The sequence below is a fragment of the Cajanus cajan genome, chromosome 7, assembly GCF_000230855.2.
Source record: "Cajanus cajan strain Asha chromosome 7, NIPB_CcT2T_4, whole genome shotgun sequence".
NCBI classification, from domain to species: Eukaryota; Viridiplantae; Streptophyta; class Magnoliopsida; order Fabales; family Fabaceae; genus Cajanus; species Cajanus cajan.
This window is the reverse complement of record NC_138523.1, coordinates 7,949,019-7,961,389: the sequence shown is the minus strand read 5'-3', so window position 1 is coordinate 7,961,389 and position 12,371 is coordinate 7,949,019. Positions and strand designations below refer to the sequence as shown.

The following is a 12,371-nucleotide window of genomic DNA, read 5'->3' as shown; positions in this document are numbered from 1 at the left end:
TCCTTGTACTGTGTTTTCTCAGGTTTGTACCTGTGGAACAACTTAAGATTTATATATATATATATATATATATATATATATATATATATATATATATATTTATTACAGGTAATTAGAAAAAATCTAAAAAATAAATAAATTTTTTTTTATAAAAAAAATACAATCTACATCGATTGTTAATAGAACTGATGTAAATTTGTGTACAAATCTATATCAGTTTCTAAAAACGATGTAGAAGTATATGTATTTCTAAGTCACCCTATTCTACATTAGTTTTTGAATCGATGTAGATTATCTCGTAGAACCGATATAGATAATACATCTTGCAGTAGTGATATCCTCTTTGTAAGATTATCATGCAACCACAAACTTTACCTACCTTGTAAGCCTAAAGAGACTAGTTAAAGAATACTACAAAGTTTGGTTGTGTTTCTAAGCCAAAAGTGGTGGTGAGAATAATTGTTGTAAAATTTTTTGAAGGTAATGAAACCCTTTGTGTTTGAAGGTAATTGGACGGAGTTATAGTTGAGTGAACTAGTATACAAATCAAAGTGTTCTTATATTTTCCCTCTTCCACAATGTTCTTTTAATTTCCCTCTTTCTACACTTATTGTACGTCAAATAGGCTTTGGCCCTTGGAATGGTCGAATCATATTCTGCCTCCATAAGGATCGAGGGGTCATCATCTTTGCCCTTTCCTTGAAAGGGTTTCTAGTGTTTCATGACAAATCGATCGAGAAGATATATGCTTGTACATGGGGTTTTAGATGAATGTGTTCAACCATGTTTGTGGCCAGATTATGTTTGACCCTATGCCATGGTCGAACATAGGCCAACGTGAGAGTGGAAGGGATGTATCCTAAAGATATTCCCCAAATACATGATAATTACTTTTTAAGTGTGAAGAAACATTTAGACTTCATTCCTTAGTTTTAAAAACTAGCTCAAAGCTAGTCAAACCGATTGAACCGGGATTTGACGAACTGACCGATTCAAACCTAATGTTAGAACAAATATGTCATTGACTTGCTTTGAACCGGTGTGACTCGACCGATTTTTCAGATAAACTAGTGAACCAGTGGATTACAAGTCGGATTGATTTCAAACATTTTGAATGGTTGCACTTCCCATGTTTAGTCCCACTTTTGCTATTGTACGTCCTCAGTCCCCCAATTCTACTGTGATGTGCACGTCCCCCATTTTTGTATTTTCGAGGCTTTGATATTGCATTTTCTGAGGCTTTGATTGTTTCAAATGTTTATAAAAATTCAAAAAAATATATAAGGAATTTGGGCAAGACAAGATTTGATCCCACATAATTACATGAAATTGGATTTTCATTTCACCACTAAACCAAAGTGACTTAATGAAACTTAAATAGTAACTATCAAACAACAATTAATATATTAATATATAATATATCTAATTCAAAATTAAAAATTAATTCATGCAACTTATACTTACTTTATATGTATATGGCATAAATAATGTTTATAGTATACTTTTTTTAGTTAAAATTATATATTTAATTATATTATATATAAAATGTGTTATGTATTATTTTTAGGCTTTTCTAAAATACTGTATGAATATATTATTGAAATTTATAAGTATGAAATATTTATGACATGAAATTTTTTAAAAAAATAATAATAGAGATTAGGTCATGTGATTTAATTAGTGATCCATGGCCACCAATTCAACTTCTAACACACTAATTCAGTGTCTTAATCAATTTAATGACCGATCCAATTTTTAAAACATTGTTTCATTAACGGGGAGGATACTTAGAAAATAAATTATTTAAAAAAAATATTCTCTATTATTATTTTAAAATTTTAATTATTGTTCTAAAAAGAACTTGTTATTTTTGTTATAATTACTTTAATATAAACTCTTTCTATTTCCTTGTACTAAAATTAGTTCATTATGAGACCTAGGTGTCAACTATTCAGGATTTGCCAATGACTGCGCGCATAGTAAATTAACACTCACGGAATTTTTTTTATAACCTAAGAATAGTGATCAGACACCCCTGATTTAGAACATGTCCCTTGTCGCGGTTCCCAGAGGTTGTAGGGGATGAACGATTCTCTCTCACGGAAAACAATTCAAACATGGGAGAAAAATTAAAGCTGCACCTCTGATGAATTTTTCACGGTTTCGGTTGAAGAATATCACAACAATGCCTTAAGAGAAAAAAAAATTAATTTGGGTAACAAAATTGACCAATTAAGGAATGGGATATCAGAACGACCCCAGATATTTTGGAAGCACGAGACACCAAAATTTTAAACGCCAAAATGCATGGTCGATCGGGTTCAGCAGAAAGAAGGGTCTCTCACCCAGAAAGCCATGCATGCATCTTTGAAATTTCGCATTGGCTGCTGATGTAACAATTGAGAGAGTTTTTGTCTAAGAAGAAGGAAAATCAAAGCACGATGATGGGTAGAGATAGCAGTGTGATGAAGGCATGGGAAGCAACGGTGAGGAAGACACAAGCAGTGGCGAAGAAGCGTGCGAACAGCATATTTGGGTCAACGTACGTGGCCCATGCAGATGAAGATGATCATCATAATAATACTAATGACGAGGCAAATGGAAGCGATGGGTCAGATCTATACCAAGCAGAGAGGGTTCTTCCGAATGGTGATTACTACAAGGGAGAATGGGCAGATAATTTTCCCCATGGGAAGGGAAAATATTTGTGGACGGATGGGTGCATGTACGTGGGAGAATGGTTCAAGGGGAAAACCATGGGAAAGGGGAGGTTCACCTGGCCCAATGGGCCCTCTTATGAGGGGGAATTCAAGAGTGGTTACATGGATGGGACAGGCTCATACACAGCCTCGAACGGGGAAACATACAAGGGGCAATGGGTGATGAACCTGAAACATGGGCATGGGGTGAAGAGGTTCGCGAATGGGGACGAGTACGATGGGGAATGGAGGAGGGGAATGCAAGAGGGGCAAGGGAGGTACGAGTGGGAGGATGGGAGCTACTACGTTGGGGAGTGGAAGAATGGGAGCATTTGGGGCAAAGGGTGTTTCGTTTGGGGCAATGGGAATAGCTACGATGGGTATTGGGAAGATGGGTTGCCAAAGGGGAATGGGACTTTCAAGTGGGGTAGTGATGGGAGTTTCTACGTGGGGAACTGGAGCAAGGATCCGAGGGACCAAAGTGGGACATTCTACCCATCGTCGCATGAGGGCCACCTCGAGTGGGATCCTCAGCATGTGTTCGACGAGTTATTGGGTGGGTACGAGGTTTGTGTGGGGGAGAAGGTTTCGATCTTGCCGTCGCAGAAGAGGCTTGCGGTGTGGAGGTCCACGAAGGGAGGGGATGGTGCGAAGCCGAGGAGAAAGTCGGTGGATGGGAGGGTGAGCGTGGGGCTTGAGAGGCCGAACGACAGGATGCAGATGTGGGGTGGTGTTGAGGGTGACTTCAGTGGCTCCAAGACTCCAACAGTACAAGAGGGTGTTTTGGATCAAGAGTTGTTGGCTTTGAGCCTTGATGGTTCTATTGCTAAAGGGACTCATCATCTCCAAACACTTAAAGCACCCAGGAAATCAAGGAGGCAAGGAGAGACCATATGCAAAGGACACAAAAATTATGAACTCATGCTCAATTTGCAACTCGGAATCAGGTTCCTACCATTATATATACTACCCCCTCACTTTTTTACTTAATTAATTAATATTTGAAAAAAATATATCTCTATTTTTATTTATCTTCTTCAATTTTAACACCAAAATTTTTTATCTAATCAATTTTAAGTATTTATTATGTTTTGTCTAAAATAATTATTAATTAAACAATAATATTTTAGAGAAGATATATATAACATTAGTAAAAGCATATTCTTTTTTGGTGTCTATATTTTTTTACTTATCTTAATACTATTCTAAAGTTAACTATACATTTTTTTATTTCATTTTTTTATTTTTTTATTTGTTTATGGCCCTTATTTTTAATAGTTAATAATACAATTGACAATTAGAAAATAATCTTATAAAATTTAAAAAGCATGTAAAAAAGTAAAAAGAAAATCTTATATATAAGAATAAAGGTAATATATTATAATAAATATAATATATAATATATATATATATATATATATTATATATATATATATATATATATGAATTTAAAAACACACAAACATCTTCATTTATATAAAGCATTTTAGACAATAATCAAAACTAAATTTATCGATGAGAACTTAAGTTTAAAGTGAATATCACATCAATTATGCATAATAATTATTATGTAATTATTCTACATTATCTAACTGATCATTCACAAGTATGCAGAATTCCAGCAATGGTTCTTTATATTTAATCTCATGAAAAGTGGAGTACTTAATTATGATTTTGTATAATTAAACTTACAAACATGACATTTCATTTCTACAAAACAATGACAACATGCACCCCATTTACATGCTTTTTCTTTAATGTTTAAGTTCATGTGGTACTTTGGTTTCTCAGTGTGTCTTCCCTGTAGCAATTGTCAGTGGTTAATTAATGGTTATAATTTCTTTGATTTGCTGCATATAGGCATTCTGTTGGAAGACCAGCCCCCTCAGCATCACTTGATCTTAAGCCTTCAGCTTTCGATTCCAAGGAAAAAGTGTGGACAAGATTTCCCCCAGAAGGATCCAAATACACTCCACCACACCCATCATGTGAGTTCAAATGGAAGGACTATTGCCCAGTAGTGTTTAGGTAAGCCCTACTCATGCTTACAGAATATGTGCCTTCTGATACTACCAAAGCTGCTAAATCAAACAAATTATTTCACCATAAGTCAAACCAAACACCTACTTAATCTAGTGTTTTTAGTTTGCTGTTAGTGTTAGCATTCCCATGGTAAAAGTTTACGAGTGCTTTTAATTCTATATTTTTCTCCGTTAGAAATACTTTTTCTTCCTATAAAATCATAATTTTCATTAGTCTCTTGAATTTTTTTAGTCCTTGTGTTGTCAAGGATTAAAACTAAAAAAAAATATGATTTTGCAACAAACTAGTCTTGGTACCAGCGCAATTTTTATAATACTTGAAAAATCTTTATTTTTATGATATATTTTTTACTACTTTTTATAATTATAATAATAACACAGTGTAAATTTATTGTTTTATTTTTTATATATTTTATTTTACTATTTTAGATTTTGTATTATGAGAATTTTTTCATACGTAGATTTTTTTTCTGGAGATTGTAATATTAGATTATTTTATTTTTATTTTCTATTTTATCAGTATTTTTTATATTTATTATTAGCCTTATTTTATTTATATTAATTTTTAAAAGATAATAATAATATATACATACACATAATTTTATATTTAATTTCTTTACTTTTAATTTTCACACATCACAAAATAATTAAAGTTGATGTGTTTTGATTTTATTTTTATACGTGTTTATTCTTAATTGAGAAAAATAATTATATTTTTAAGTAATACTTTTGTTTTTATTCTATAATATTATTTATTATTTTCAAATATTTAAATAAAACTTATCTGCTATTCTGTGTGATTTTTAATCCTATTATCCTGTTTAAAGTATTTTCTTCTATTTTATATTTTAGACTATTACATTATTATCAAGGATATCTTGTAACTGAGTCTAATTCCTTACAAAAATGTATAAATTAGTCTAGTGAATTATGTGTCATCTAACAAAATATTATATATATATATATATGCTTACGATCAAATAATAAAATCTTTGTCCAGATGTCCAAAAAAAAAACTCTGCCCACATATTTAAAGAATCCAACTATTTGTAAATTGTGCTAGAACATATTGATAATTTTTACGATTATTATTAATAATAATAATATTATTATTATTATAACCATGTACTAATTTTTATTATTTATAATAATTATTAGTCTCATTAGTTATAATTTTACTGTTTTATTTTACTCTTTCATATATTTATTTTTAGCATTTTCATATTATGTTTTTTAATATTTTAATCTTATTGGAATTTTTAATACATGTAATCAAAGAAGGACTTAGTTTAAATTTTTGGATATATATATATATATATATATATATAGATAATTATTTTTATTTATGTTATAAAACTATTTAAATAATAATATTAAGGTATTTTAATAAAATATTCAATTATTTTTGTAATATTTATTGAAAATATCAAAGTATTTTTTTATTTATAAACAAGATATTTGAGTATTATTTATATTTTCCTTTTTTTTCTTTTTATAAGATGTTATTATTATTTAAAGCTGCCAATAATTATATTTTTAGTGAAATAATTATTTTTAATCAATAATAAAGAGGTATAGCACCTTTTCATTGATCAACCTCTAAATTGGTTAAGTAGTTCAAGTGTCTTTGATGGATTAAGCGAAGAAAGTGTTTATATATTACCTCTTGCCCCAAACCTTTTTCTAGTACACAAATATTTCAGTCATAAATTGGTCAATATCATTATAAGGTGAACACATTTAAATTATTGTTCGTTTTGGTACTTTTGATCCGTTATGTTTTAATCCTTGGAAAGACATTTCAAATAGTTTAAGGAGAAAAATATTTATAAGTTATCATTGACTTTAATTTTTAAGTGATATGAAACTTTTTAGATATAAGAAATAATATTAATATAGTAGATTATTAAATATAATTAATAGAACTTTCTCGTAAAAAAATATGGTTAATATTAACACTAGTTTTGATTATAAATTCGTGAAAATTCACGGTGATGAAATTAATGATTGATTTTTAATTTATTATTTTTATAATATTGCATCTTTAAAAAATTGTTTAGATTTTTTCAATGTTAAAAATATATTTTTATCATATGTTCTTAAATTATTTTGAAATTATATAATTATATACGAGTATTTTATATGAATTTTGAAGAATATATGTTTATTGAATGAACTTTAATTTTCATAATTAACTGTCCAATTATTTAAGTTTGGCTCCGTCCATGCTTATAATGATAATAATTTTATAGGGTTTTATTATAATTATAATTTTATGTTTTATTAGTATTATTTATATTATCTTTGTTATTACTTTAACCTTATTATAATTGTTTACTATTTATATTTATTAATATTATTTCATTATTTTTTATAATTATAATTTTATTTCACTATTATTTTTATATTTTATTAGTGTTGATTATATAAACATTATTAGTTTTCTTTTTAACTTTATAATAGTTAATTATATTTTTTTAATAGTTATAAATATTATTTGATGATATACCTTTTATCAGTAGCCTGATGTGATCAAATGCTACACCAGATTAAATAAAGTTACAGATTAGGTTACTAAAAAAAACAATCGATCAGCGAGGACTGTATTGGTAATGTTGAGAATATGTAGGAATTAGAAGTGTTGAAAAAGTTTCATAGGAAATAAAATGAAAAACACTTAATTTATTTGATACTGAACAGAAAAAAGAACCCTATGTTTAAAATTTGACGTAGTTATTAATGATGTTGTGTATGAAACTCTGGTTTCAGAACTCTTAGGAAGTTATTCAAGGTGGATCCAGCAGATTACATGATATCTATATGTGGAAATGATGCACTTCGAGAACTTTCCTCTCCTGGAAAAAGTGGGAGCTTCTTTTACCTCACCAATGATGATCGCTACATGATCAAGACTATGAAGAAAGCTGAGGCAAAAGTGAGCCTTGTCTATATTTTCAAATTTCTTCCAAATTAATCAACCCACTTTCTTACTAATTAATTTCCCTATACATGCAGGCTCTCTTGAGAATGCTTCCAGCTTATTACAATCATTTTCGAGTATTTGACAATGCTCTAGTCACAAAGTTTTATGGCTTGCACTGTGTAAAGTTAACTGGAACAGCACAGAAGAAGGTATATATACACATGCTTTTCGAATTATAATTAAGGGTCCGTTTGGGTGACAATTTAATTAATCTATTTATCTATCATTCATTCGATACATCTAAAAATAAATTCATCAAATTCATCCATCGCAATGAAAATAAATAATAGATTAAATTTAATCCATCCAATTAATTTTATAGATGAATAGTGATCCATATATTACTTTTCCAAAATTCATTAAATTACATGAAATATTTATTGGATTGAGATTTTAAAATGTTATTTTGACATTAAAAAAAAGTCTTATGAAATTTAAAAGATTATATAAAAATGTAATGATCTATAAAGAAAAGAGAGAGAAATAAAATATTCTAAAAATAAAAGTTATTTAATTTTTAGAACATTATTTTTATGGATGGATTGGATATTTAATCATAAAAAAAAATATTAATGGATGAATTGAATAGATTTTTTGTTTTAAATGGAATGGGTGGATTGAATTTTTAATGAATTTTTTTTAATCAATCTATTATAATTCGTCTAAAAAAATATTCGATTCATTCATTTATCACTCCTGTTTAAAAAAAATGAAAAAATTTCCTCACAAGTTAATTTATAATCTTTTTTAGACAAATTACAAGAGAAAACTTCTAAATATTAACTTATGCATATATTAGTTTTAGCTTATAGACAAATTTATATTATTTTTATTTTCTATTTTTACTTTGTAAAAGTGGAAAAAAAAAATTAACCAAACATATCCTTGCATTGCAATTACTGTTTTTTCATATAGGATATAGCACTATAAAAATGGTTGTAGTTTGGTAGCTTCATGAAATATGAAATAAAAACGGGTTAAGATTGTAATATTAAGAATCTAGTAAGGGAGGTTTTTGTATTCTCATCTAATCATGGATTTCCGCCATGTTCACTTTTGTAGTAATTATTTTAATTATATATTTGATTAGGAGAAAATAAAAATAAAGAGAGAAAATCATAGATAATTATGATTTTTTTAGAGAAGAAATTAACTTTAAAAAAATTTTAAAAAACACTTTTGCTTTTTTTTTTTTTTTGCACTTTTTCTTGTATTTAAATTTGAAACAATTTTCTACTCCCTTATCTCCCTTATCTTCTTTCCACAATGTAAGACATAGGTGATTTCTAACAGTTTATCAAGATTATTAAACTTTAATCTTTATAATATATTTTGATTTGCAGGTTCGGTTTATCATAATGGGCAACCTCTTTTGTTCTGAGTATACCATCCACAGGCGCTTCGATTTGAAGGGTTCTTCACTTGGCCGAATAACCACTAAACCTGAATCTGAGATTAGTGAAACTACTATCCTTAAAGATCTCGACCTAAATTTCATATTTCGGCTACAAAAATCTAGGTTTCAAGAATTTTGCAGGTGATAAAAATTTTCCACACTTTGTACATAATAATGTATCTAAGTTGCTCCATATATACCCTTTTATTAGTTTAATTCTTTTATTACATGTACAAAAAAAATAAGCACCCCAATTGTGTTTGTTTGTAATCTCAGGCAAATTGACAGGGACTGTGAGCTTCTGGAACAGGAGGGAATTATGGACTATAGTCTACTCGTTGGTATTCATTTCAAAGATATATCAGAAAATGGGGATCTTATTTCTTCTGGGTCTCATACTCCTGCTGGTACTTTTCTTATCCTTATATGAAGCACTCTACAATTTGTAAAATATGATTAATACGAGACATTCCCTCTTTCTAATATTTAAAAATATAAAGTAACATTTTTTTTTTTTTTAATTTTTGGTTGAACGGAAGTAAGAAAGGTTTTAACAATAACCAAACACACTGTAAGTGTTTTTAATATCAACACTTGTCCAACATATATACATAATCTAATTAAAAAGTAATTTTCTGTTGGTTTTGACTTTTGTTTTTTGTTTTTGAAAAAGTGTTAGTTTTGACTTTTAGACGCTTAATAACACTTTCATATAAATGGGCAGATACTAATATTATTTTTTAACTTTAAGTCACCTTAAAATATATAAAATATTAAGAAATAATATCCCTGGAGATTTTTAGATTTGTTATTGTATATAAAACAAAGAAAATTATTTAGAATGACGAATATACCATCAATCTAAATATTTTGTGTATGTATATATGCTGTGTTTTTCTTATCCTATATTTTTGACATGAGGCAGGCCAGAGGCAATGTTATATTATAGTTTACAACCTCAATGCCATACATACATTCGTAATTGGAAATGAAAACTAAGAAAAATGTTTTGATTTGTCAATAGGTGATTCAGAGAGTGAAGGAACTCCTTGTATTTCAAGAGCAGACATGGATCAACTTCTTCTAGATCCAACCAGGTCAGATGTCTCTCCGAAATTTTAATGCAAAGTTTTAAAACAACTGTAATAGGTTGTTTTGTCATTTAGAGAGTCTATTTGACACAGTGTTCTACAAATCAACTTGGACCGACCTTGGTGTATTGAGAACCACTTTTCGTAATGCGACAAGCTCATAACTTAATTTTTCGTTGAAATAATGGTTGAAGTCAAAACGAGTTATGTCCTAAAAATTGCATCTTAAGCTCACCATTAACAGATATAAAAACTACTCATCCTAAGGTTCTATAAAATTTTCAAAGAAATCCAATTAGGTTGCATCTTCTGGTGCTCGTTAAAGTCCCAATAGTCTCTATATTATAACGTCATTCAATGATAATGCAACTACTTCAATTAATAAAGGTAATTTTTGTTTTCCAAAGAAATGCTTACTTTCTATTGATCTGGTTATCAATAAATTGCATTTGGATATATTTTAATTTTGACATTTTGGCATAAGAGTATGAACAACGTTAGTATCTCAAGTATCTTACGATTATCTCATATTTAAGCAATTGGGTTTTATTTATTTTTACTCTTGGAGTCAACTTACGTAAAACAAATTGTATCTTATTAAATTTAAGTTTTGTATCTTGTATAATATAAGAAAGCTTATAAATTAAATATTATTTATTTTCACCATCAAACAGAGAAAAAGAGAGGGAAAAAACCCAAAAAAATGTTTAGTCATAATTGTTTAAAATTTTATCTTTAGAGAAAAAATGTAGTGAATTTCTTATAAATTATTTAAAAATGATGTGTCAATATCTAACTTAATAAAATAAAATAAAAAATATAATTAAATAACTTGTATTTTAGATGTTGTAAGTAGATCCATTGAAATTAGAAAAATTAGTGTTCCAACAAGACACAAAGTTGCATAATTTGTACCTTTTATCTCTTTTATTTAAATTTTGTTCTTTTAATTTTGGTAATTTTTTTTAAATGATTATTGTAATTTTTTTATCTTTACTTTTTTGTTTTAGTCACAGTAATATATCTATTTTTCATATTAGTTATTATGATATTTTGTTCATTTTGAGTTACTCCTTTTACAAAAAAAATTTATAAGATTATTCACAAATTAAAAATATATAATATAAAGGCTAAAATAAAATAATAAATTAATTAAAAAAAACTATTTTGAAAGTTAAAATAATTTTACAGTTAATTAAAGAAAAAATAGTAAATTACAAAGAACAAACTTATATTTAAACTTATATTTATATATTACTATAATCGTACCATGTTGAATAATACATATATGTATTTTGAGTTAGTAGGTGGGCGAGTATCAAATTAGGTCAAAATATGCCAGCCAGGGTTGAAAGGACGGTAAGAAGAAGTGATTGTGAATTACAACTTGTGGGAGAACCAATTGGAGAGTTCTATGAGGTGGTTTTATTTTTTGGTATCATAGACATACTTCAAGACTATGACATTAGCAAGAAGCTTGAGCATGCTTACAAGTCTATTCAATATGACCCAACTTTAATTTCAGCAGTTGATCCTAGACAATATTCAAGGCGTTTTCGTGACTTTATTTTCAAAATATTTTCTGAGGACTCTTGAAGCCATGAACAATTATGTACATGAAAATTATATAGTATACATGATAATACATGCGGAATATGTTGATAACATGTTATGTGCTTGTACGCATGCACTTCCTAGGATGTATTCCTTTTCTCCCTAAGGTGGCAAGAGATGACAAGGACTTACACATGTTGTATTAGATGGAGATGTATATTATTTTTTTGTGTGTACATTGGCCTCAATGCAGTTAGAATTTAGGATTTCATTCATGTTATTTCAACTTTACTACTAGGTTGACCTAGTGGCTTGATCGAGATGTATATTATTATATAGGAAAATGAAAGATAATTTGTGTACATGTTCAATCTTTTTACTTCTTTAATTTGAATAATAAGTGAAATCTAAAGTTCTTCTTTGACAAAATTGATGGTATACACGTTTATTTCTTAAAATATAAAAGATCATTTTAAAATAAACTACACAAGTTAATAATTGTTGAGATGCCTTGAATTTATAATTTTGTCCGTTACTATTTCCACTATTATTTGGGTTGTAATGAGACTGTTATATTTTATCCTTGTTATAAGGCTAAAAGGCATC

General features: G+C 28.3%; 1 protein-coding gene across 2 annotated transcripts; it reads left to right on the top strand.

Moving 5' to 3' along the window:
- The first annotated feature begins 1,975 nt into the window (after window positions 1-1,975).
- Window positions 1,976-12,040, top strand: PIP5K4 (phosphatidyl inositol monophosphate 5 kinase 4). 2 transcript variants are annotated; one of them, XM_029272881.2, is made up of 8 exons: window positions 1,976-3,646; window positions 4,560-4,727; window positions 7,511-7,676; window positions 7,757-7,873; window positions 9,068-9,261; window positions 9,397-9,527; window positions 10,145-10,217; window positions 11,516-12,040. In XM_029272881.2, the coding sequence occupies exons 1-8, from the start codon at window positions 2,442-2,444 to the stop codon at window positions 11,805-11,807; spliced, it is 2,346 nt and encodes a 781-aa protein (XP_029128714.1). In that variant the 5' UTR covers window positions 1,976-2,441; the 3' UTR covers window positions 11,808-12,040. The 2 variants fall into 2 exon arrangements, with proteins under 2 accessions (XP_029128714.1, XP_020223164.1); XM_020367575.3 differs by having other exon boundaries at window positions 1,978-3,646; window positions 11,519-12,040.
- Window positions 12,041-12,371: the final 331 nt, after the last annotated feature.